Here is a 27,022-nt window from a genome sequence, read left to right on the forward strand (position 1 = left end):
AATGAGTAAAATGGGTCCGTATAATCAAAATGGATTTCTGATCATTGTTTCCTTGAGTACTGCTGCCATGGAATAACATTGAGTAAGTAATTCATGTAAAGGTAAAGTGTATTTCACGTGCATCTAGTTTGAGTAAAGATAAGCTGAGCCCCTGATTAGGATGATGAAGTCACTGAAGAGGACAATTCACCCATTGTTTTTCAAATCAAAGTTGGGGTTTATATTGTAAATAGTTTCTATGCATGCAATATTACAGATTCAAATATTCATTAATAAATGAACCTAATGTTATTTGCAAATGTATTGCATGTTGCTGTTTCATTGTTCTATATGAGTCATGACCTACTTTATGCTATGCTTACATACTTGGACATTTGAGTAATTTGACGATGGGAAATCATATTGAAAAATGTTTGCAAGTTTGTAAATGAAAAGTCAGTTTTTTATGAATAATGCATGAAGTGAGGACTCGCTTCTCCTTGTGCGTGTGTTTGGCTGAGATCCGTGTCCCTCCTCCTGAGAGTCGTGGAGGCGGCAGGAAGTTCAAGCTCTCCAGTGCAGTTGTTCTCACAGCTCTTGTCCTCCACGCTCTCACGAACAGCATGGATTTTACATCCCACTGCCCTCCATTTTATCACCATGAACGCGTTCTCAGGTGGCATTTAACCACACACGGATTCTGATTCCGCATTTGAAATCCTCCTGGAGGGAAAAACGCTCCTCGATGGCAAACGTGAAAGTGGCAATACGAGTCCGTCCTCTGAACTCAAGGTAAGACCGTAAAACTGTTTTGGTTTCGATGTGTTGATTTAGATGTGAAAGTGTACATGGAGAGCTTTGTGTTGATGGTGTTTTGGTTGCTATGTGTGGGAATTAGAGCGCGTTGACAGCAGACACAACATTGAACACATGCATCTCAAGCCCTAAGTTTGCTTTCATTCTTTATAAGAAAAGCAAATGATTATGAATGCAACAGTTGTGTGTTATTAATCAAGTTAAGCATTAAGTTGATCCGATGTCCAGTTAATCTTCTCTTCTAAAACTCGCTCTTGTGCACGATCTTGACTGCATGCTGCTTTGATAAGTAGTGGGGGAAAAAAGTGCCCTATTTTCCCCTACAGCTTTTTAACAGCACCATTAAACAACCCCAGACATGGGGTAGCACTGCTCCACCCTCCAGTATGAACTCAATTACTACAGGATGTTTGGCTCAGACTTACTGTTTCTTTCCATCTCAGTCTATAGAGATCTTCATAGAGATCCTAATACCACTGGTTAGTGTTTGACTCAAACCATCTCACTTTTATATTTATGACATTTGGCCATCAGACGCCCTTTATCCAGAGCGGCTTATAAGTGAAGGTTAATGGCCCTGCTCAAGGGCCCATGGTGGTGCTGGGATTTGAACTTGTGATCTTTCGGTTCAACGTCTTAAACTCTGCCACCTGCATCAGGGGTTTTACTAGGGGCACTCTAATTTCTCGAAGTTTCATTCGCAACAGCTTCCAATACGCTTCAGAGAATAGTGTGTATGATTGTGCCCTGTGATTCGTTTGTATCCAGAGTGATACCCAGTGTGTCGCCTGCCTTGTGCCCCGCATCCACCTGGCATATGTTCTTCCCTGCGACCTTGTGTAGGATTGCCAGAATAGAGCACGGATGGGATGGAGTTCTCGCAGTGCCTGGAGTTAAGAGCATGGACTAAGTTGTCAGCTGGGCAGGGCTTATATAATAAACAAGGTAAAGAAAGTGAGGTATCCGAATTGTCCAGGCTTTCCCAGCTGAGAAATCATGCTTGGTTCTGATTAGCTGATAAAAAATCCCAGTGGTACATAGCTCATCTTTAGCCAACGTATTAGTGCTGGTAAAAGGGAAAGTGAGAAATTTCTGAATTGTTGTAAAACCCAAACATTGTTGACCAGGGGTTTCAAAGAAATTAAAATAACAAAAGGCAAGTAAAAACTCACAGATCAGTTTAAATGACTAATAAGCCTCTGAATGATCTTCTACCAGCTTGACCAGCTCGACCTGTTGTTAGACCCAGTAGGATTTTTCAGCACGGTTGACCTTTAAATGCATCCGCTAAACTGCCTGTAACAGAGGATGACTTCAGGGCTTACTCTTCTGATTATGCTAATAGAGGTGTCTTTGTAATATGCCTATTTTTATAGACAGTTCAAAAACAATAGGGTCTGTTGCTGCTTCCTCTTTTCAGTACTTCCTCCTTTTTCCCCAAAGTAAAACTTAGTTTACTAGGAGTGTGTTCCGTTGTGGTAAACTGACATTTGCAGTTATTTGTTTGGCAGAAGCTTAAATCCAACTACCGTAGCTTATAAGTGAAGCAGAGCACAGCTGTCTACAGCTGCTAAATGAGCCTCACGTTATAAAAGATCCACAAGCCTTCCACCAAGTTTCTAACCAAGTAACCAGAAACAAAGGAAAGTCAGCTTGAAGACGATCAGAGAGAACAAAGAGATAAAGCTAATGCTCCTAGCACTGAAGTACAGACATCTGTGAGAAGCAGCAAATCATGTACAATACATTTTTACATAATGTTACCTTAGACTAGTTTTAAACCATAACTATAAATCATCCTCATGTCTAGTGGACGAGAAGGCAGAAGACGCTGAGGTTTTGGGCAGGGCTGCCTTTAAGGTTGGCAGAGAATAAGCCAAGCATAAGCTGCTTGGTACCACTGATTGTGGAGAATCAAATAAATCGTTGCTCTGGTACATGCTGCAGACCTGAACATCTCTTAGACACATTAAAATTTAACATTTTAAAATACACACTGACACTTTTGGGACTGGCCTCAGATTTCACTCTCTTGCATCAGTTTGAAACAGCTGGAATGCACACACAGCTGTCCTTGCTCTTCGCACTCTCACTCTTTCTTTCACACACACACATATTTGGAGCAAGCCTGCTTGATTTCAGCTGTGCAGCTCATGGAGGAGTTGTTCACTAATCTGTTTTCATTTCTGTTTGACACACTCTGGAGAAAGAGAAAGTCTCAGAGACGAAGCCCTTCATTCTGTTTTCACTCGTCTGTCTAGAGTTAATTTTATTTTCTGATAAAAAAGGATCACAAGGGAGGTTTTTTGAGATTATTGCCTTTTAAATTTTTATTTCAATTCTGGCATGTTCTGGTTTTATCTAAAAGCTAAGTAGTCAGTAACTATTTGGAACTAAAAGAAAATGTTTATAGTCATAGACATGAAGAATATACAGTATGTCTGGATCCGCAGATGGGTTTAGCAAGTTAACAAGTATTCTCCATTCATTATATGAACAACATTACATAAAATTTGACTTGGCATGCTGGAAATAAAGGAAATAATTAAATACAGGGGGCATATTTGCCAGTAATAGTTTTTATTTTATTTATTTGTACCTCTTATACGCCAACAATTTGCAGTTTACGATGTTTTTTTTTTCTTTCTTCAAGATTAAAGACATTTAATACTTTTTATGCATTTGTGGTTTTGTTTCACATTATGGAACAATCATGACAGACAAATTCATTCTTGTTATTTTTCTTGAAAGTATCAATTCCTTACTACAAAAGACTTACACAAACAGCGGTACACTTTTTAAAAGAGATTTAGAAACTGCTTCTATGGAAACAATTAATATCTCAACTTGTGTAGTAGCGCAAAGCTGCTTCACGACTGTTTTGTTCTCTTATAAATGTGAGATTATACTCGTTCGATGTACACGGATGTTTTAAAAGATGTAAGATGTTACTAATTTCTTCTGTGTTGTCACACAGGGAAATTGTGGATGGAGGGAGAATAGCTGTACAGGTGGAGGACAAAGTGGTACGAGTAAGAAATGTGAGGTAAGTTCTCTGTGTTTTAAGCCTCAAACATAATATAATTATGTAATATACTATGTTAAAAAAAGTTTATAAACACCTGACATAAGGTTTGTATTTGCTTTTTGAACATCCCATTACACATTTACTCTCTATTTGCTATTATAATAATCTCCATGCCCCTAGGATGATGCTACACTAGATTTTGGATTGGGAGATTTGTCACAGGGGTGTTAGGTCAGGTGTCTCAATTCTTATCTACATAATGTACGTAGCAAGAAGTTTAAAAGGAAAAGACGTGAGGGCGGTGTTGATCCCAGGGTTAGCAAGAAGCTTAGCAGTGGGATTGTCCACTTCCTGCATGATTGCACTGCTGTTTATTGAAAGTACCCACTACACATACAAACATTTGGTTTGTAGTCACCTCTCAAAGCTCTTACACAGACACACTCACTTACCAGCCATGTAGTTACATATACGTAAGCAGTGTTGAAATGTACTTACTCCAGCCCTAAATTCCAGCCCTTCAGTTCTGACTGAAACCAATGCTACATAACCTGATTTGTGGGATGATTGTGTGTGTCAGAAAGAGAGGCCACGGTCCTGTCTGTTTTTACTGACCGGCCTCTGAATTATCCGGTTTTGTAAATTTTTTTTACTGTTGAAATAACATGCATATAGTAAGTAAGATACTCACTCAATCACAATTATGTCATAACTAATGGTTAGATCTTGCATTTATATCTTGCTATATGCAGTGGAAGTACAACTTTCTAGTATTTGAGTAAAGGCACACAAATCTTTTATATTTCTATAAAAGTTTTATAAATTTAAAGTAGAAGTAGTTTTTTTTTAACACAGTGAGAGAAACCTCACTCTATTCAGACTCTTGCCAGAACCGTGAGGTTACGGCTGTGGTCTCACGGCAGTTTATCATTTAACGCAGTTTAAGTATTTATTTCGAAGTAGCGAGGAATGTTTTTATGCAATGCGGTAAAAAGTATGGCATTTCACATAAATTTGTAGTAGCATAAAATAAATAATTTTCAAAATAAAAAAACTCTCATGATGAATAGATATTTGATAAGTTTTCCTAATGTACAATAACAATCCGGTAGTTAAAATAGTTTGTTCCTGTCTATTACTGAATATACATGCAAAAATATGCAAATAATGCCTATACGTATACCAGTGTAGAACAGTGGAGTGTTTTTTCTAATTTCTACACGTTTTATAGTCTAGTACTCTAATATGGTATTTCAGTAAAAATAATATCAAATTCCACATTCAGTTCCCATTTTTGCTGTTATAATAACCCACACTCTTCTGCTGTTCCACTGGAATTTCCAGCGTGCTTGTGGAGATTTGTGCTCATTCGGTCACATGGGCTTTAGTAGAGTGATGTAGGGTAAGGCCTGCGGTGCAGTCAGTAATAGGTCATAATGACATCACAAAGCTGCTGGATGTTAAACAGGTGGTGCTTCTCCACCTTCTGCTTGAGGATGCTCCACAGGTGCTCGGTAGGGGTTAGGTCTGCAGACATACTTGGCCACTCCACCTTCATCTTCTTCAGCAAGGCAGTTGTTTTCTTGATGTGTTTGTGGTTGGTGTAATGTTGGAAAACTGCCAGTCGGGCTAGTTTCTGAAGGGAGGGCGTCATGTTCTGCTTCAGAATGTCACAGTACATGTTGGAATTCATGTTGGCACTCATGCAGCCCCAGACCATGATGCTACCACCACCATGCTTATTGTAGGCAACTGTAGGCAAGACATAATTCTCTTGGTACTGCTCACCAGGGGGTCGCCACACATGCTGGACACCATCTGTTCCAAACAAGTTTAACTTAGTAGTATCTCATCAGACCACAGGACATGGTTCCACTAATACATTCTCTTGGACAGGTTGTCTTCAGCAAACTGTTTCCAGGCTTTTTTGTGAGCCAGCTTCAGAAGACGCTTCCTTCTGGGACGGCAGCCATGCAAACTGACTTGTTGCAGTTTTCAGCCTATGGTTTAAGCACTGACAAGCAGACCTTCCGCTTCTACAACCTTTAAAGCAATGCCGGCAGATGTCATGCATCTGTTTTTTTAAGCCTGCTTCTGCACCTGACACACAGCACGAGGACTCAACTTTTTTAATAGACCCTTGCAAGGCCTGTTCAGCAGAGATGGCAACATTGCTAACAAGCAAGGATGACCAAAACTATAAGTGGGAAAACAGCAAGGCCACAACATAATAATAGGCAAAATCCTACAATCCCCACAATCCCTCTGTTTTGGTTCTACACCTTCACTTTATTTTGGGAATTTATGTGTCAATTTTTTATGAACTAATGGAAAGACAGAGGTTTCACACCTGGTTTATATTTACAGTTTGCAATTATAGTGTTTTGTAGTGAATATAGTTCCTTCATAAGGAAGATATTAACGGTTGCAGCAAAACATTTGTAGTGCCTATTGTATGTCTTCATTGTAAGATTTAAATACAGAGATGGACAGCCAAAAAAATGCCACTCAACCACCAGTATAATAAATGACTGGCGCTTGTTTTCTTTCAGTCTTCGAGTGTGGTGGGTCACACTGAGCTATATTATAGCTAGAACTACCGGTTCCATCAAGTGGTCAATACTAATGTGCAGTAGAGAGCTACAGGAATCCACAGGAGGGAAGAGAGCATTTGAGCAGTGAAGATTCAGGCTGTGTTTGGGTTAGCCGCTGTCAGTGAAGAAAAAGAAAGCAGGGAGAAATAAGATTTAAAATAAGACTTTTGGCTTACTTGTGTCCCAAGAGGAGTTATTTAGAGATTGTAGAGAAATTGAGACATGATTGGCTAGTACAGGCCTGGGACAAAAGGATATACACAGCTGGAGAAGCACAAACCACCAGTGAATTTAACTTTGTTACTGTACTTAATTACATTTTACAAATGTCTGTACTTTATCAGAGTATTTTTAATTTGTGAAACTGTACTAACTGTGTTCTTAAATGTACCATATGGTTCTCTAACGAGGACAAAATCAATTTATTTCCCTTTATTTAAAAGGAAATGATGTACAGGAGAATAGAACATTTAATTGTCTAAATTATTAAAATTTAGTTCTCATTAAATGTAAATGAAGTGCTTTTACTGGAGAAATATTTAGGCAAGGTTTTTGTTCATGTTTATTTTGTTCATATGCAACAAACTAGGTAAAAGGCAAAAATACATGAGAGTTGGACAGTGAATGACTTGAAAGTTAAAAATTCTAATTTTTTAACAGCACTAATAGAAGAAATTATGTAATATAAAAAAAGGAGAGAAGATGTTGCCAGACATCCTCAAACCCACAGGCAAACATGGAGGTGGAAGCCTAGTGGTTTAGGGTTGTTTTGGAGCAGAAAAGGTTGAAGACTTATTCCAGGAAATAAGAATACTGAACCAACACGTCTACCAATCCATACTTTACTTCAGCGCCATGCAGTTCCATCTGGACTGCAGATAAATGGAACCAAATTCACCATACAACAATACACAATAAGACATTGAATTAAAGTTTACGTTTGAACACTGTAAGCGTTATATAGAAAGCAGTCAGCTTGAGTGTTATATATCATGGAATAGCCTTCCCAGTCACCACACCTAAATCGTCTTAAGCTTTTCTGTGATGAACTGGATCGCTAGGACAGATAGAGATATCCAACTAGTAAAAGAACACATTGGAAAGTTTTATGAGGCATGGCAATTTCAGCTGAATATTTAATATATAATACTCCTTTGATCTGTTTTTATACTTGTCTAGTCTGATTGAGGATATGGAGCATAAAGCTGGTCTAACATCAAGGTTCCATTATATAAACATTAGAACTGTAGAAGTAAAATTATGAACAGCATAAGGATTGTGGTAACGAGCCACATTACTTAACTCAGCTTGTAAAAAATAAAAATGTCTGGATCTAAATTTAACAGCACAGGGTTAATAGCTTTAGTAAAGCCGTGTAGAGTTGTGTGGTAACTCATGCTGAACAGAGCCAGGAAAGTGCTTCACCACAGCTGCAAACAAACAGTTGCCATTGCCGACAAGCAGCATGTTTCTGCACGCTCCTTTCCTTGTTGTTTTACCATGACATGGCATCAATAAATGGCACGACTGAATGGCCATTGATGCAAGTCAGGTCTGTTTAATGGAGCTGATAAACTGCTGAGGTGTGTGTGTGTGTGTCTGTGTGTGTGTGTGTGCGTGCATTTCACGTTTGCTTTGATGTGTTTTCTGCTTATTGCACAGATTTAATGAAACATCGGTTCTCTAAATGTCGGCAGAGAAAAAATTCATAGATAGTCAAATCATTTATTGTTCTGTTGAGCGTTAGAATAAAGTGGAGGTTACGCTAGCTTGTATGCTAGGAGTTAGCATCTGTCATTGCTTTATAAGAGCATAGTAAAAATATGTTGGCTAAACATGTGTTTGGTATCAGTAACCATGATGCCTGAACTACTTTCTCAGAGGATATGACCCTCATTGGGGCCTGATATGATGTTTTCTCACACACTCTCTTCTGGGTAGCAAGGACACCCATCTGCTTTTCTCACTCTCTATCTTTCTCTCCATAATTTGTTTCTACAGCTGGATGGGCGTTTGGATGGTAGAGCTGAGGCTCCAGGTGACTCCAGAGAGAGGTTTTTGGAGTTTGCCTTTGATTATTGTTACTGGTCTGTGAACCCTGAGGCATCCAACTATGCATCGCAGGAAGAGGTGAGCATGGCATGTGTGTTTATTCCTAACTCTGTCAGGATGATGGGCTGTGTTTTAGGTCTTTGGAGGCTGGTGTGTGCCAGACAAGAACTAGAGGACAGTGAAAAGCTCTGGTATCTAGAAAGCAGGCTGTTCACAATTTTCCTTTAAATTAATCAAAACATTTAGTCAACTATCCAAGTCACAGGGTTGTTTCTTTAAGCTTGTACTTTTTTATTCGATTCATGTGTATCCCTGTGTGTGTATAAAGCTTTCTTTTCATCAGTATTCCGTTTTAAACTACTTTGTGTGCTATGTCTATAACCCAAGTCATTCAATGACCATTTCACATTCAATGTCAATTGGGAGGCATCACTACTCTCTCTCTCTCGCTCTCGCTCTCTCTCGCTCTCTCGCTCTCTCTCTCTCTCTCTCTCTCTCTCTCTCTTTTCCTCTCTTTCTCATTTTGTCAATTCTGCTTAGTCAGAGATTATAACAAAGGACTGAAACAGTCATTACTCATATGATCTGTAAATTTTTCAGTGGGAGAGACCTCCAGGAAGACACAGGAGCTATGTAACCCACATGCTTGGACTTCACTATGCTGACAATCATTTTCATTAGACCATAAGTCATGTGAACAAAACATGTGAAGGAAAAAGGAGTGTATACTTTAACAACAATTCTTATATGCTCTGAAGTGGTACAACCCCAATTAAAAAAAAGTTAATGTCCAAATCTCTAAAGCCCATATTTTATTCACAGTAGAACATAGAAAACATATTAAATGTTTAAACTGAGGAAATTTACAATTTTGACAAATAAATAATGATGCATTTTCTTGTTTTAATGTTGAATTTGAGCTTGTTTTAAGGTGAAATTTGATGGTTGCAGCACATCTTAAATTTTGGAATAAAGTGTTACTAAAAAGAAACAGCTGGAGGAACATGTTGCAACTAATTAGGTAAAGAGAGGTAAAGATCAGATTAATGTTCCCATAACATGAAATTGCAATTTCTCATCATCTACAGTACAAAATATCAACAAATGTTTCTGAGAATCTGGAGAAATCTCTACCCCTAAGGGACATGAGGGGGAAAACCAATATTGGATGCTCGTGATTTTCCAGCCCTCAGGCAGTACTGCAACAACAGGCATGATTCTTTAATGGAAATTGCTGCATGGGCTCGGTAAACACCTCCAGCAATCATTTATTTGTGGACAAAATTTGCTTTTTTATCAACAAATGCAGGTTAAAGCTCAATCATACAAAGAAAAAGTCATATGTAAACGAGATGCAGAAACACCACCATCTCTTTGGGCCTAAACGCATTTAAAATGGATTAAAGGAAAGTAAAAAACTATGGTCAAATGAATTTAAATTTGAAACTATGGAAACAAAACTAAAGAGGAGATGCACCATCAATGCTAAAATGTATATACAGATTTCTGAGCAAAATATGCTTTCATTCAGACAATGTCTTTTCGTGGACGGCCTTGCATATTTTAGCAAGAAAATGCAATTAGCCTGCCTGCAATCCAGACCTTTCAAAATTAGAAACATTTGGTGCATTATGAAACGAAAAATACAACAAAGAATACCCAGGACTGTTGAGTATCTAGAATCCTGTATCAGACACAATTGAGACAACATTTCTCTCATTAAACTCCCAACAGCTGGTCTCCTCAGTTTCCATACATATACAGATTGTTGTTAAAAGAAGAGGGGAGTCTACACAATGGCCCTGGCCCAAATCTTGTGTCGCTGCAATCAAATAAAAGATTGCCTTATCTCTTTTCCTAAAAGTGCTACATTCCCTCAGTTTAAATATTGAATGTTTTCTATGTTTTTCTGTAAATAAAATGTGTTTAGGAGATCTGCAAATTATTGCATTCTGTTTTTATTTACATTATACCCAGCTTCCATATTTTTGGGAATTTGGGGTTGTACAATAGAAAGGATTACAGTTCAGAGATCATGAGTATAGTATATGAATTTATGTATGTAGAAGAGGGCAGTTTGCACTTTTCTGTGTGTATGTTATGCTACCCTGTGATGCAGCATGTGCAGTAGTCTGAAAAAGATGTGGTTGGCTGTTTGGGGGGACTGCCTGTTAGGAGTTAAAATAGTTCACAAAAGTTATATAGTGTAAACAACATTCTAATGTAATCAAATATTCTGTATTTGTTGGATTACTTTTAACTTTTAAGTCTTTTATAATATTAACATTATATACACTTAATAGGGAAATGGGGGCTAATATGAAAATAAGTGTATTTTAATTTTGGGATAAACTACCATTCCACTAGTTATAAATATTTGTTAATTGCTACATTTCAATGTATAAGCTAGAAACCTATCCTGTGTTTCTGATAAGTGCTGTGTGAAGTTCTGATAGTCACCAGTGTAGCCTTTCTGAATTAAACTTTTTGAAGGGAAAAGCAATTAATGCAGGTTCCAAATGTTACTAAAAGTCATTAATTATCAGCACTGATGCACTATAGTGATCACAAATAGGAAGAACCAGATTCAGTAACTCTACATTATAGTGCTACAAAAAGACTTCTGGGCTTGGAATTTATTACCTACATGGGATTAGCACAAATTCTAGGGTGTCCATGGGTCTTTTTAAAGTCCTATGTTGTAAGCTTTTTTTTTTTTACTTTAAAACATGTGTTTTAGAATCTGTTTATCATCTGATTTGTGCTTTCTAATGCAAATGAATTTTTCACAAATGCCGGGATCCTTATGGGGTAGGGTTGAACTGGGATAAACTTTAATAGTCACATCTACGTATATGGGGAAGTACAACCAAATGTGGTTTCCAACATTTTCTCTCTTCACTGTCACAATGGCTGGCCTTCTAAATCTAGTTCCTCTTAATGTTTCTTCTTCATATCGTACCAGGGACTGCTTTTTATTCCACCATTGCCTTACTCATTAGGGATGAATTTATCAATTTTAAAATGTACTGTATTTCCTGAATCTATACATTTCTATAAAGCGCTATGATGTGCATTGTTTAAAGTGCTATACAAATAAAATTAGGGTCATTGCCATTAAAAAAATTGTATGTTACATTTACTTAAGAATGCCCATAGACAATGTGATTACAGCCCTACATACCCCTGAAGTGTGTCCAGATTTATTTTAAGGTTTTAATGTGAGATCCAGTGCAGAGAAAAGCTAAATGTGCCCAGGGTTTATAGCAATATTATTTTTGCCTTTTTTTTAGATACTGAATTGTATCAGTAAGTTCCTGTGAAGCAATATGTTGTTTTTAATTGCTTTTTGGATGCAGCAGTAAGCTGAGGCTTTTACTAGCCGTAGCATTGCTCTGAAGACAGTTTCTACCTTAATACTGCTGGGTGCAGGAGACGCTTGTTCCACTTTCACTATCCTTTTCCTGATCTTGATATGGCCATCTTTGGAAACTGTAAGTGATTATTATAAGTTGAGTTTGTATCATGTAGAACAGGAAGAGGGGTCTGCATATATTCAAGCACTGAGGGAGCAGGAAGTAGGAATCAGAGAGAAGGGGGAGGGTGTCTAGGCCTTGAAGCAGACCAGATAAAGAAGGGGTAATGGAAGCCAGCTGTTGTGCCCATGCAGCTTTAGGCAGTTTCTGATCTCTTGCAGTTTGTGCATTAAGCAGGAGGTACATGTAATAGAACAAATGCATTGATGCAAGTCTGCAGTGCATGAGCTAGGCTGAGAAACAAAGCAGAAAGCAAAGATCTTAGTTGGGTCGAGGGAAGAGGGAATTCCAGACCCCTCTGCAGCCAACAGCACAGCTGCTTAAATGAAAGATTGCACTGCGTGGACGTCACTGGTAAAAATCCGGCACACAATGCCGGTTTTCTTTTCCAAGTGAAGTCAGCTCTTGTGTTTTTTTGTTTCCTTTATTTCCTTCTCTTCTATTTTCTTCTCTCTCTCTGTCTGTCTCTCTCTCTCTCTCTCTCTCTCTCTCTCTCTCTCTCTCTCTCTCACACACACACACACACACACACACACACACACACACACACACACACACACTCATCTCAATTCTCTCTCTTCTTTATTCATTTAGATTCAGTGACGTTTGGTTATACCCTTGGTATTTCTCAGTCTGTCTGTATGCACTGCTGGTCTTGAAAAAATAATAGAAGCACTGTGTGTGTCTCGCATGCCAGCGGCTGTTTCTTCGTCAGTGCACACACTCTGTTTAACTTATTCACAGACTGACATTTGAATTTTGGATTGGTGGATGAGCATTAAAAAATATTAAGCTCTTGTAGATTAGATTAGTTTAGGTTAGGTTAGGTTAGATTAAATTAAATGTATTGCCATTGTCCAAGGTAAATATACAGAGCCAATGAAATGCAATTAGCATCTAACCAGAAGTGCATAAGTGGCCTATTTACAATAAATAAATATTGCCTACAGAACACAACAACAAAGTCAGTGATGAGCTGATTTTCAGCATTAATCCATACATCTAGAAAAGATGCTTGTCCATAACGTCACAGCAGAGCACACTCTAGCTGTATGATCCATGGTCGACCCTGACAAATGTGTGAAGTTTTAAATCCTCCTCCAGGCTGTGAAAGACTTTTTACCCTCATGAGAGGTGCTGTGCATAAATCCTTTACCATATACATTTTTTAAAACCTCTTTTACTCTTAATTTGGCCTTGTTTTGATAAAAAAGCCACTTGCAGCAACAAGTGGCTGGTAAATGCTATTCCACTCTTTTCTCTCCCACCATGCAAACTTGACCTACAAAACTCTGAAAGTATGTCTGATGAGGCAAGTTAAGTCACTGCCAGTGAACTCCCTTCCAATCTCTCTCTCTCTCTCTCTCTCTCTCTCTCTCTCTTGCTCACACACTCACATCCTCTCACTATTTATGTGACCCATTTGCTCTTTTTCCACTGGTTCACATGAGGATATAAACAGAATCTTGAGCTTGGCATAACTATAAAATGAAACTATATTGTGTATATGTAATGATAACACAGATAATAAATGCAAACGACTATTACATCTAATTTCCCAGTGGCTGCACATTTGTCACCACTCATTCCTTTAATTTCATGGGGTGTATTTGCCAGCTGTCTAGTACAGCCTTTCAGTGTTGACCTGCCTGACCTAAAGTCACTGAAACATTAAGAAACTTTAAACAAATATCCTTTATCCTGTATCATGAGGAACATTATGCAAACTTCATCCACCTTTGGCACTTTGTTTTATTAATCTGCTAGATCAAGAGAGCTTAGTCTTGGTAATGATTTGGTTGCTAACAAGGGCTTGCATTCAAACCAGTCTCCTCTCTGCATTCCAGCACAAACATCGATTAAAACAGCGTTTCCTAAAGTGTTATTTCAGTCTTATTATTATTAGTAGTAGTGGTATTATAAGTATTATTATAATTATTACATGTATTACAGGCACTTTTCCTCTCTCTACTTAGTCATACTGTGACTTTATGACCTTATATTGTTTTGTTTGATGTGTATTATGGAATGGCAGATTTTGCATCATTTATCATTTAAGATTCTGGGTGGACCCTTGGATTAACTGACAGGTCGTTTCATTTCATATCTTGACTTAACATCTTGATTCTTCACAAAATTTGCTTTATTCTGATTTACAGTCACTGCCCTTTTTTAAAGGTCTGGGGCAAGCAAAAGTAGGCGAATTAGGCTCTCGTGTACGTGTGCTGTTGTTTTTATTAGGATTTCCTTGAGGAACATGCGCATACACACATACAGACTCAGAGAATCTGTGCTTCCTGTTGATGGCAACATTTAGTCTTTCCTATATTGTTTTTTAAAGCACTGTTGTCTACATGTTTGACTCCTCAGTGAATTTCACGACTTACTTTACTTTAATTCTACTTTAAATGCATTTCAGCTCTACTTTAGTTAAAGCATGTTGTTTCCATGTATTACCTGCTATATTAAAGTGCCAGGAAAAGAGAAGTCTGGGTAGACAGACCTATGTTGAATATGACATGTTGAAAATACAAAGAATCTAGGCATGCAACTGAATCTAATTCTTGATGTTGATTTTGAATCAACATATTTATGTTTTGAGTAGATCAAAAGTAGATGGATGAGGGTAAGGAGGCCAGTGGTCAGTATTCCAATTCATCCCAAAGGTTTTCAATAGGGATGAGGTCAGAGCTATATAGCAAGCCACTTCCACTTTTTCTTCCACTGGAGCCCATGTAAAACATATGTTCATTTCCATTTATTTTTATCTGTACAACGCTTTTAACAATGAATGTTGTCTCAAAGCAGCTTTACACAGATAATGCGGTGATAAATAATGAAAAAAGTGTAAGTTTGTCCCTAATGAGCGAGCCGGTGGCGACTGTTTCAAGGGAAAAAAACTGGTATGAGGAAGAAACCTTGAGAGGAACCAGACTCAAGAGGGAACTCATCCTCATCTGGTCTGACCAAATGTCCATTTTGTACAGCTAAAGGATGTTGAGGTGTGCAGTGATGGTGATCAGATGCAGACTGTAGTCCTGTGTCAGTGGAGCAGACTGTTGACATTAACATTGAACACGTGAGCATGTTCAAAGTTGCTCACTTTGTTACACAGGAGCATTGTCATAGTGAAACAGGTTTGGGTCTCCTAGTTCATGTAAATAGAAATTAAATTCTACTGTACCTGAATACGTCCAATACAATTGTGTGCTTCCAAATTTGTGGTAACAATTTGAAAGAACCACATACAGCTGGAAAAGTCATGTGTCCCTATTCTTTTCTTTTTACAGTGTATATAGTTGAAAAACACAGTCCCTCAAACACTAGTTTCATTATATACTTAATTGATGCCCATGAACCAGAGTTCACAGATTATGCTGGCAGTTATTTTTTCTTGAAAAAAAGGGGGGAAAGCTCCTTTCCTATTTAGTCTTTCATTTAAATACAAGCATAGGTGTAAATACACCATATTTGGAACATGATCCATATCCTGATGGTGGCTTTGTGTTACACCTCAAATTAATTTGGATGTGATTTCTGCCATGGAACAAAATTAGAAAATCATGGACCCCTCTTACAGGTGTCTAGGGATTCCCAGACCCCGCTTTGAAAAACATGGCTCCAGGCTATTATGTATTGCTGTAGACTGTGTTAGGTACAAAAAGAGATTGTTTTGTCTTTTTGTTCTGTGACAGCAAACCTGTAAGTGACCCTAGCTCAGTGAGAGTGATTCTTTTTTTTTTTAAACAAGCTCTTCATTGATTTTTTTTTTTTTTTTTTAAGGCAAAGGAGTCAAGCTCAGACTAATTAAATGAAAAGAAGACAGGAGTGCCAGCACTCTTTAGAAAGCTGCCACTGATCCTTTCTTGCTGTAGATTGCATGCCAATTAGCCCCTATTCAGAATGCCCACTAGGAGGGTGGAAACTGCTAGACCACATAGACCTAGCTGATTAGTGTTAGTCAACACATCTGCCTTACAGTAGCTTTGGCTTTTTCATACTGACTTATTTTGCTGACTCAGTGTTTTCACCAAAGTGCAAAGGTCAGATTTGTTTAGCTTACCTAAACACACCTTCTGCAAATAGCAGGGCAAAGGAGAAGCTGTTTGAAGTTGAGAGGTATGGCAGATGTGAGCTCACTTCACTTTCTCCACCATAGTGTTATGAGTGTGGACACATGTATCACACCACGGTTGCCAATGTGCTACTGGAGTTCGCCTGGAATGTAGACAAGATCATTTATAGGCTTGCTATTGTAGAATTGCACCATGTCAATATTTGCTCTATATCGCCTAAAAACTATTTTCCTATTGCACACAAATGTCTTCAGCATTCCTGAAATCCAAATATGTTCAAAGATGTTCTCCATTAAGGTTGATTACTTCAGACTTGTAGACCCGGCTTTAGTTTCTAAAGAATATCCATATGAATTTGATCAGGGATTTTGTTTTCACTGCAATGCAGACAGTAAATCTGACTTGGAAAGCTAAACCCATCTTTCTTAGTATGTGTGATGAAGGCGAAATGCTGTGTGTGCAGAGAATGTGCTGTCTGTGTTTGTGCTAGCCTGCCAGTTTGTGTGAAGGGCACATCCTCGACTCTGCTGCTGCTTTCTCAGTAAGGAGAGCAAAAAAGAAAACACATGGATCAGCTTGACTTCAGGACCTCCACATGCTCATACCAGTGCTCTCCTTTTTTCCTTTGCTCTCCCTCTTTATTGTGTTCTAGGTGCTGAATTTTATGACCTATTCAGGTATTTAGTCAGAAGACTTCAGCTATTCTGGGCAAAACTTTAGGCACAGGGTGGCTAGAAATTGCATTCAACAGTGTCCAGATAATAATTCTCATTGTTGCTGTGAATATTTTGTCCAAATTTAACTAAAGAATAAATGAAGCCAGTAGAGTAATATCAAGAAAAGCATTCTGCAAATGAGTTGTCCAATATATGTCCAAAATATCTGGTTCTTTTGAAAATACAGTCTGCAAACTGGTCCTTCATATTATTTTCAAGTCTCTTGTCTTTTTCTAAAGGCGGGGGATTATAAAGCTGCAGATGTAAAAAAAAAAAAAAAAATGTATAAATAAATGAGTGTATGATGTCTTTTTTTGGTAGGTGTTCCAGGATCTGGGGATGTGTGTGTTGACTGGAGCAAGTGAAGGCTACAATGTCTGTCTTTTTGCATATGGACAAACAGGCTCAGGGAAGACCTACACCATGATGGGCAATCCAGTATGTAATACAGTGCAGGCTTTGCTTAGTACACAACTACATGTAAAATACACTTTACATAACATTGTACATGCACACAATCACTTAATTTCTTCTTTCTTATGTAGGATTCTTTTGGATTGACACCAAGGATCTGCCAAGTAAGTTTCTGCTATGTAACGTAATCACTTTTGGGTCATGCGGGTGATTTGATCTTTCTTTGCGTAATTTCAGGGGCTGTTTCGATCCGGAACAGAATCTCCTGATGGACAGAACTGCAGGGTTGAAGTTAGGTAGGAAAGCGTGACATGCTGCACATGTGTCTGTGTATTCGTTCCCTATGCATGACCCCAAAGAAGTTTATGCTTAACTTAAGGGTGATTATTTGTTTTTTCCCAACCTCTCACACTCCAGTTTCTTAGAGATCTACAATGAGCGAGTACGCGATCTGCTCAGAAGGGCCGACCAGAAAAAGCCGGCCACCCTGCGCGTGAGGGAGCACCCGGAAAAAGGGCCATATGTGCAGGGTGAGAGTTTTATAAAAGAATAACAGCTGCTTAGGAATTAGATGAACAGAAGACGAACTACAAACCAACACTGTTGTGTTTACAAGTTGTGTAATTAAAGAGCAGTGCTTCAGTTTAACTGCAATCTCCCCACTCCATTTTTGTCTCGTGTCCAACATCCAGTCATTGTGTATATCAGGAGAAATCCCTGAACAGCAAAGGAAATGACCTCACTTTCCTGTGACTGTAACAAGCCCAGCGGAATACACTCACAGTCCACTTCTCTCTCTCTCTCTCTCTCTCGCTCTCTCTCTCTCTCTCTCTCTCTCTCTCTCTCTCTCTCTCTCTCTCTCTCTCTCTCTCTGTGTTACCTAATGTACACTGGTTCAGCAATATCTGTTTACAGATGCCAATCTCTGGGTGTGTCTTCTTAATGCGGTGATATCCCACGAAATATTCTATCTGCACATACATATATAAACGTATATCTTTTATACATTATAGCTGCTTGTTGTAGAGCTTCTGACTATATATGTTTGGCAAGATACACGTCTATAGCTTAAATATAGGCTATACCTATACTTTTTTCCTTCCTCTGCACATGTCCAAACCATCTCAATTGCGCCTTTTCACCTTGTCACCTTGTCCCTCTAATAAACTCATTTCCAATTCTGTCCATTCTCGTCACTTCCAATTAAAATCACATAATCGTCTCCTGTCTTTTGCCAAGTAGACACCTAACCATCACACCTAAATTGTTGCCACAAAGCTGGAAGCACACACATTTCTAGAACGACTTTGCATATCGTAGCATTATATTTGTGCAACCCTGTGCACAAAGCGATGTCCATTAAGACACGGAAGAACTTAAGAGGCTTGACCTCAACCACTTTGGAACTCATATACCTTGCCAGGCATCAGTGCTTAACCTCATTAATGCTGTTGTGTTTGAATGAGCAAATCCACATGAGCAAATCCACTTCTACTCATCACGTTTGACAAACACTTCCTGTACTTCTTTATGCTGAAGAGAAAAATAGATTAAATAGAATCTTATGTTATTTTTCACATTTAATTGTTGTCGATAAAATGTTCAATTGACTGCTTGAATTATTGATTTATTAGATATAATTACTTCTCATTATTAGGGGAATCTCTCTACCATTAGAATTAGTAGATTACAAGTAGAAGTCTTATATATAAGTCAATATATGGAAAGCAAGATTATGTATTAATTGTATTTGTGTGTGTTCCAGGTCTTACTCAGCATGTGGTGGAAGACTACAGGCAGGCAGCAGATCTGCTGGAAGAAGGCGTCGCTAACCGCATCACAGCAGCCACGCATGTTCACGATGCTAGCAGCCGATCACATGCCATTTTCAGCATCCAGTACACACAGGTCTCAATCTCAATATGCTCAGCATCAGTATTGCCCTAGTTTCCAATTGAGAAAATATTATGTAATGTATATTAATAATAAATATGTAATATATTCAATAGAAAGGTTAGTTTTGTGACCAGTACGATTTCCTTTAGAATACAAATGATGTCAATGGTGTTTTATGCTGCAATTCCACTGAACAAAACGGTAATAAATCAAATTAATTACCTGTGCCCAATTATCATCGGATAGCAACAGCTGTATCGTTAGTAGGGTTTTTCTTGAGATTGTGAGGTCATGCCCCTTTTAATAGCCAGTGCTAGATTAAACAGTACATTAATACGCCTTGATTTTTTTTATACAGTGATGACAGGTGACTAAAATTGAATCTTTACTTCAGTTTCTTAAAATATAAAGCAGTTTAACACTCTATGACAAGAAATATGCAGTTACTGAAGATAAATAAAAGTAGTGGAATAATAAAAGATGAATAAAAGATGTATATCCAGCACCAAAACTCTGAGAGCACACTACACATCATTACAATCATGGCAGTAAAATAACGATAATAAACACTGGATTATAGTTACTGGATACATACTTTGTTATTATGCCTTTGGCACGTGACTGAACAAATAAAAATAGTAAAAAAATGTATATTTGTAATGGCTTCTGTGTATTATGTGTGATAGTGGCTTCTAATCACTTTGAAATATGAACTGCACTTAAACTTCTTTTTTTTTTTTTTTTTTTTGAACAAACCATCTGTTGTAGGCGATACTAGAGAATAACCTTCCATCTGAAATAGTGAGCAAGATCAACTTAGTGGACCTGGCTGGCAGGTTGGTGATTTTCTTTTTCTAAAGCTGCTTAAAGATTTTTCCACCAGACGTACATTTTCTTTTTCATACTTCTGACTATGATTGGACCGCCCCCTAGTGGACGTACTTGGTTATTTATTACTCATACTGTATTAATGCTTGTTTTATCAGTGAGAGAGCGGACCCCAATTTCTGCCGAGATCGGATTACTGAAGGAGCCAACATCAACAAGTCTCTTGTAACTCTGGGGATTGTCATATCTGCTCTTGGTATGGGAAAATCTGGCAATATAATTTTTAATACTTGTTCTGAACAATATTTTATTGTTGTGTTTTTTTTTTTTTCTTGTTTGACGTCTTTTTTCTATCTTCCCATAGCTCAGAACTCTCAGATGTGCAGTAGCAGTCAGAGCATTAACAGCATGCTGAGTGAGGGGGAGGCCAGCGCAGTGGGCAGTCAGTCCAGCTCCTTGTCTAGCAGCAGCCGCAAACACTGCTTCATCCCCTACAGAGACTCTGTCCTCACCTGGCTGCTCAAAGACAGCCTGGGAGGAAACTCCAAAACCATAATGATCGCAAGTAAGTCTGTTTCTGAGTAATAAAGACTCATTGCAAATTATTGTGGCATTCTTGAAATTGATTAGTCAGCTTTATTTTTGTATAATAAGACAGCTATAATTTAAATCACAGGTTTATATTCATTTAAACACATTACAATCTCTATAGTAACCGGGCATTCACAGGAATCGATGGTGTTAATGTCCTAAGGCTAATAAACATAAACATGTTATTAAACAAAGGATATTGTGAAGTTATGTTGCTTTCTGGAAGGTGATGTATACTTCATACTTTTGTAATTGTCAGCAAGTCTTTTGCCATTGGAGATTTTTGGTTTCTTAATAACATTAGCTGTATATATATTTTTAAAAAAAGAGAGGGCTGGTAAGTGTATAGCTGTTTACGAAAGGGCTAACTGTTAAAAAGTGCAAGTCAGAGAGAAAAAAAAATGAAGAAAGAATTGGCAAATTGTCAAAGCATAAGCAAAATATGCACATTTCATGACTTGTGGAAAATAAACCACTACATAATCATCCCAGCATTTATTCTTTTTTAATAACTGCATATTTCTGCACCTTTTCAGCATATTTCTCGCTCTCTCTTTCCTCCCAACAGCAATCTCGCCTTCTTGCAGCAGCTACAACGAGACTCTCAGCACTCTCCGCTACGCTGCTCACGCCAAGAACATTGTCAACAAGCCAAGAGTCAATGAGGTGTGTGTTTGTTTTTTTTCCCCCTGAGTGAGTGTTTCTACCATGCTATGATTACTCTATTCACTGATGATGATCAAATAAGACATCTTTATTTTCAGTTTGTTCTGTTTTCTTCTCAGGATGCCAGTGTGAGGCTGATCAGGGAGCTCCGTGAAGAGATCGATCGACTGAAAAGCATGCTGCTGAGCTACTCTATGGTAATTACCTTCTCTTAGAAAATGCTCCCGGCACAGATAGAAAAAGTGATAGCTCATACAGACATTGTTTTCGCTGACTGTCTACAGCAGAGAAACCCCAGCCCATCTCTGAGTGATGAGCGAGACAGCAGCCTTTCAGACATAGTGCTGCAGAATGAACTTAAGGTTTGTTAATGTGAATAAAGTAAATATATAAAGCATCTGGTTTTTCTTGTAGGCTCAGGATTATAAGAATCTCTGTGTTCCCCTCACACTTTCAGGTAGAACAGCTTACCAAAGACTGGTCGGAGAGTTGGCAGGATAAGCGAGCTCTTCTCGAGCAGTACAATGTAGACATTAACCAGGACAGAGCAGGAGTTCAGATATGTTCTCTCCAACCCCATCTCATCTCCCTGGAACCAGATGTCTTGAGCACAGGAGTCACCATTTACCACCTCTGGGTACTGTCTTTATTGCCACTCAGTAACTCTCCAGTTCAGGCTCATGTCTAACATCTGCATATTTTAAAGTCTGCTTTTGAACTAATAACTCTTTCTTATGTTTAGATTCTTCTATCTAAACTTTTTATTTCTTACTCTTGCTCTCTCTGCAAAATTCACTGAAACATCTGCAACAGTCAGGTAAAGCAACTCTGCTTGTCTGCAACAGCTAATTTCTTCTTCCAGTTTTCCCTTCACTGTTGTGTGTGATCGACTTGATGCTTTATTCTAAAGGTTATATTTCATGAGGTTCAGAGCCACTAAACAACCTGCAGTTGTCAGTGTGTAAAAGATCAATTTCCCTTCAGGGAACCATTCAAATCTTCTGCATACAGTTTTATAACATAGTCATTTATGGAAGCTAAGCACATGTAAATTTCCAAGGAACATTTGAAATACTTCTTTAGTGTATTTATATAATGTTTTTTAGGCATTTAATCCAAAGTCTCTTGGTACATGGTACACTTTAAAGCATTTCTGGGAGGTTATTTAAGAGTTCATTAGGATAATTAAGAGTTCTTAGCTTCCTGAACAGTTTTTACTCTGATCTAGAAAACCAGTAAAAATAATCCTCCTGCATGCGTTTGAAGTCTAGAAAATGTGAACGTGTACCAGGTTGGGTTTAATGGCACCCACTTGTAGTGGGCACAGCCCATAGTTTTCTTTGATTAATATTTAATGATGTGCTTATTAACCCTCATCGCTCTGTGTGTTGCAGGAAGGAATCACCAGAATTGGACCTCAGAATCGAAATGAGGAAGAAGCTCATATAGGTGACGATTTTCAGATTTCTATAGATAGATATTTTTGACAAAAATGAATTGTAATAGTATGAAATTATGTAGTGTTAAACATTCTGTGGTGTAATGTTTTAGTCAAGCCTGAGGGTTCTGTGTGTGAAATTGAGAATCAGAATGGAGTTGTTACCATCAAACCGCTACCACACACAACTTGCACAGTCAATGATCGAGAGGTCACTGAACCCTGCCGACTCGCACAAGGTGAATGCAGAACACAGATACCTGTTTATACACACGTTTTTGGCCTGTTGTTATAAAACGTGAATCGCGTGGGGGTGAATTTTCTATATGTAAATAGTAGTGGAGTAGATAAACGCATAGTGGATTGTAATGTATTGCCTCTGTTTGTTTTAGGTGCGGTGATAACGTTAGCAGGACGTCACAAGTTCCGATTTAACCATCCGGCAGAGGCCGCACTTCTGAGAGAAAGGAGACGTGTAGGTTCATATGCTACATTCTGTTTCAGTCTGTTAAGAGTATAATACATAGTCCTTCTAAGATCATGTATGTAATGTCTTTAACACACTTGGATAAGGAAATAGAAAACCAATTACTTCAGGTGCTTCCTCTAATTATGTAGTACAATCAAAAAAAATATTATGCATAAATCTAAAATCTTGTTGTTGTTTTTTTGTTTGTTTTTTTCAGATCATTGAAGCTGGACCACTTTTCAGATTATCTGATCTTAACACTCTCACGCCTAATGCAAGGTGAAAAGTTTTGTCCTGTGGTTTATATTTGTTGTACGACTATCTGGAAATGTTGAGCTGATAATGAGATCTCAAGAGATCTCCATTATCTTGTTGTTGCTGGATTGTCTTCTGGTTACTTGGTTACCGAAAGATGCTAAATGAAGGGAAAGTTGATTTACAGAGTCGGTTGTATACTTCTTCTGGTTTACTCTGGTCTTATGTGGAAAATTTAGCTTCTCTTTATATCCCTGTGTGTTCAGGGCAGAGGAGGTAGGAGGTCAGATCGACAGTGGAAGTTTGGCTCCTTGGCAAAAGCTGGAGGAGCATCAACGCTATGTTGAATGTCTGCGTGAAGAGATACTGGTAGAACAGAGGCGGACTGAGAAAGACTTGGAAAGAGAACAGGCCCATCTTCGAAGACAACGCTCTGAGAGTGAGTAATTTGCTTGATACAGTTGCTTGAATATTGCATATTCAAGATATTAAATATTTGTTTTCTTAATTATTTTTTTTTCCTTTCCAGTTTAAGGTGGAATAATTTATTGATTCAGTGTCATTTCTTTTTTTAGTTTTCCTTTTTCATTTTCAGTTTAAGGTGGAATAATTCCTCGATTTAGTGTCATTTCAGGCTTTTGGATCTCATTGTATATAAACTTTACATAAAAATTATTTTCCATTTTTGCCATTTCTAAAAATGTATTTTTCTTTCCACATACAGTCTTAATTACATCTTTTAAGATGTAATCTCGCATTTAAAAATGCAGCTATTTTATAAAAAAGTATATATATATATATATATATATATATATATATATATATATATATATATATATATATATATATATATATATCAAACTTATTTTAATACGCAATAGTGCATAGTTACATTTATTTTACATTTTCAGCATTTGGCAGACGAGCTTATCCAGAAACCTACAGAAATGCTTTTGTAAAAACATATGCTTATGCTGGTTCACAAGGATAGGGAATGAGCTGTATTATATGTATATAGGGAATTAAAACTGAGCTTTCTATTTAACTAACAGTCCAGCAGTGGATCTTGCAAGAAAAGCAGCGTCTTGCTGCCATCAGGGAGAAGGGAACACTCGACACAGGAGTGCAGACTGATGTCATTTCTCTGCCTGCACTGGCTGGCATTAATGATAATGAGAGCAGCAGTGAAACAGCCCGTCCATCACTAATTGTGGGAGATAGGAAACGGGTGGTGCAAGAAGAACTCCTCAAACACCACGCACTCCGAAGAAACGAGAATCGTATTCGCCGCAAAAGACTGCGCTACCAACTGGAAAGAATTGCTCGCAAGCGGCACCTGCTAGAGGCGAAGCAGGAGCTTCAGAGACTAGAGACTACACTTGCTCTCGGGGCTGATGGATCTCTGGACCTTGAGTCTTCCTCAAAACGCAGAGGACGCCCAATGGTCATGCGAAGACATTCTTTTTCTGTTGACCTTTTGTCTCGACTTTACCCTCAACATACACCTATTTTCAGGTCAGTAAGAGACACTTAATTTAGTTCTGTTGGGAGATGCGCTATGAAAATAAGCCTAATAATTTAGATGAATAAATCATTCTAAAAGCAAACTCCTAAAATTACATCACTTTTTTTTCTTTTAACAGCCAATTTCTTAGGAGGAACAGATTATCTGAGTCAACATCATCTCTCTCTAGGGGTAACTATCCTGAAAGGTGGGAGTCTGATGAATGCCTACAAAGCAAACCTAGAGGACGTTCCAACACAATGCCCTCAAGGTGTAGCCAAAGGACCTCAACTAGAACAGGCTCCTCTGAGAACATGAAAATATTTATGAAGGAAAACATGCCATCTGAAGAAGTGACCGAAAGAAAAGCTTTTGCAACTCCGCTTCAGTCATCAGCATGGAATCATAACATATGTGAAAAAGTGATGACAGATGCAGATGATAGAGATAGTAAGAAGGTTCTTCCAATAATAAAGCAATCAAGATCACAGAAAAACTCACTTAAGGGAGGAAAGAGTTTGCCCCATGAAGGAAACAAGGGCTTGGAGACAATCCGCAAGTCTCTTTCTCGATCAGTTGGCTTTGGAATTAAGATGGCTTTGTCAAAGGTTTTCCGCAAGCCTCCTTTAGGCTCACGGGGTGGCAAAAGTGCTAAGTCTGCTAGTAAAGTGAAAACTCTATTTGTTGTGGAAGATAAGAAAGACAAAGCTGTAGAAGACTTGGGGACAAATCATCCAAGGTCCCCAATTAAATCAACAGTGTCTTGTGATGGTTTAGATCAGCTTACTTCATTAAATTCAAAGGAGCAGGAACACTGGCATAGTGCAGAGACCCTGTCTAAAAAGACCAGAAGATTGATCAAGACACAGCACGACCTAATTAACTGGGTAGAGAACAATGGCGAGGAAGTGACTGATGACTCTTCAGACTGTGACAGCCTTTTCTCAATGGACTCCCTTTCATCAGCTTATGCCATTGCATTGGCGGAGCAGCTTCAGCAAGAGGACTGTGAGCCAAGTGAAGTAGAGAGTGTGGACAATCAAATGTCTAAGGACTCACTTGTCAAAGAAAGTAGTGGGAACACGGATGCAGAGCCAACACTGGAGCCCATTCACTCCATTTGTCATACTTTTCATTCGTTATCAAAGCCAGAATCAATAGTACATAGACAAAATATAGATGAATCCAAAGAAATGCTTGAAGAGTTTTTTGGGAGTGTACCTTGTCAAAAGGTAGCAAGACAAGCGATAAAGGAATCTTCACACCTCCCACAAGTGACATCTGATTCCCGGCACTCCAGTGCTGCCACTGTCATAGAAGCAGAAGCTTTTCTTGTACAAACAGATGCATGGTCATCCATGGATGCCGCAGACAGTCCTAGGATCCTTGGTGCCTCAGAGACCTCGTTGAAACGATGTTTACTTTCAGAGACCAGTAGCAGCCAAAGCCAGGCTAGTTTAGATATGTCTGGTTCAACAACTAAATCCGAATGCTGTACATCATGCCATTTTGATTCTGTACAAAGTAAAAATGTGACTGTCAAGGAAAAAAGTCACATGGACCCTGAAACAGGAACAGTCTTGGACTATTTTTTGAATGATAAGGACTCCATCACTCAGAAGACAATAAGCAACAACACTTTATGCTCAAAGAAACCTACACCGCCAGAAATATTCCCATTAAAATCAAATGATAGTACCCTAGGGGTTAATGCACCTTTCAAAGAGAGTGCTGTTCAGTCCAGCTTGTTGCCACAGAACAACTTTATAGAATCAAAACAACAAACACAGTCTGAAGAAAGTTGCAACTTAGAAACACCCTCCAGTAACAGTAATATTTTCTTACAATGTGATCACCAAACACATCTACAAGTTCAGCATTCTCATAGTACACTTCAACCAGGAGCACCTTTGAAAAGCAATAATACACAATGTTCCAGTAAGGAACTCCATCAATCAGTAATACATACTCTAAAAATAGAGAATGATTTGCCATGTGAGCCACAGGAGGTGATTGATGAAAAGGCCTTGGTGCAGCATCGGGTTCAGCGTACAGAAAAAATATGCTCAGAGAGCTATGATACAGGCAATAAAAAAGATGAGCCTTCCGAAATTAACTTCAAGTCAGATATTCAAGTGGCTGATTCTTAAGACACTGTGGTGCT

At 38.3% G+C, this 27,022-nt stretch overlaps 1 protein-coding gene across 1 annotated transcript; it reads left to right on the forward strand.

Moving 5' to 3' along the window:
- The first annotated feature begins 538 nt into the window (after window positions 1-538).
- Window positions 539-27,008, forward strand: LOC124390142 (stAR-related lipid transfer protein 9-like). Its single transcript, XM_046855892.1, has 22 exons — window positions 539-771; window positions 3,773-3,841; window positions 8,418-8,547; window positions 17,119-17,235; window positions 17,343-17,375; window positions 17,449-17,507; window positions 17,629-17,741; window positions 18,977-19,119; window positions 19,876-19,943; window positions 20,094-20,191; window positions 20,300-20,500; window positions 21,095-21,192; window positions 21,312-21,389; window positions 21,477-21,554; window positions 21,650-21,829; window positions 22,587-22,641; window positions 22,744-22,869; window positions 23,023-23,105; window positions 23,317-23,378; window positions 23,621-23,793; window positions 24,407-24,869; window positions 24,998-27,008. The coding sequence occupies exons 1-22, from the start codon at window positions 725-727 to the stop codon at window positions 27,006-27,008; spliced, it is 4,485 nt and encodes a 1,494-aa protein (XP_046711848.1). The 5' UTR covers window positions 539-724.
- Window positions 27,009-27,022: the final 14 nt, after the last annotated feature.

The sequence above is a fragment of the Silurus meridionalis genome, chromosome 8, assembly GCF_014805685.1.
Source record: "Silurus meridionalis isolate SWU-2019-XX chromosome 8, ASM1480568v1, whole genome shotgun sequence".
NCBI lineage: Eukaryota > Metazoa > Chordata > Actinopteri > Siluriformes > Siluridae > Silurus > Silurus meridionalis.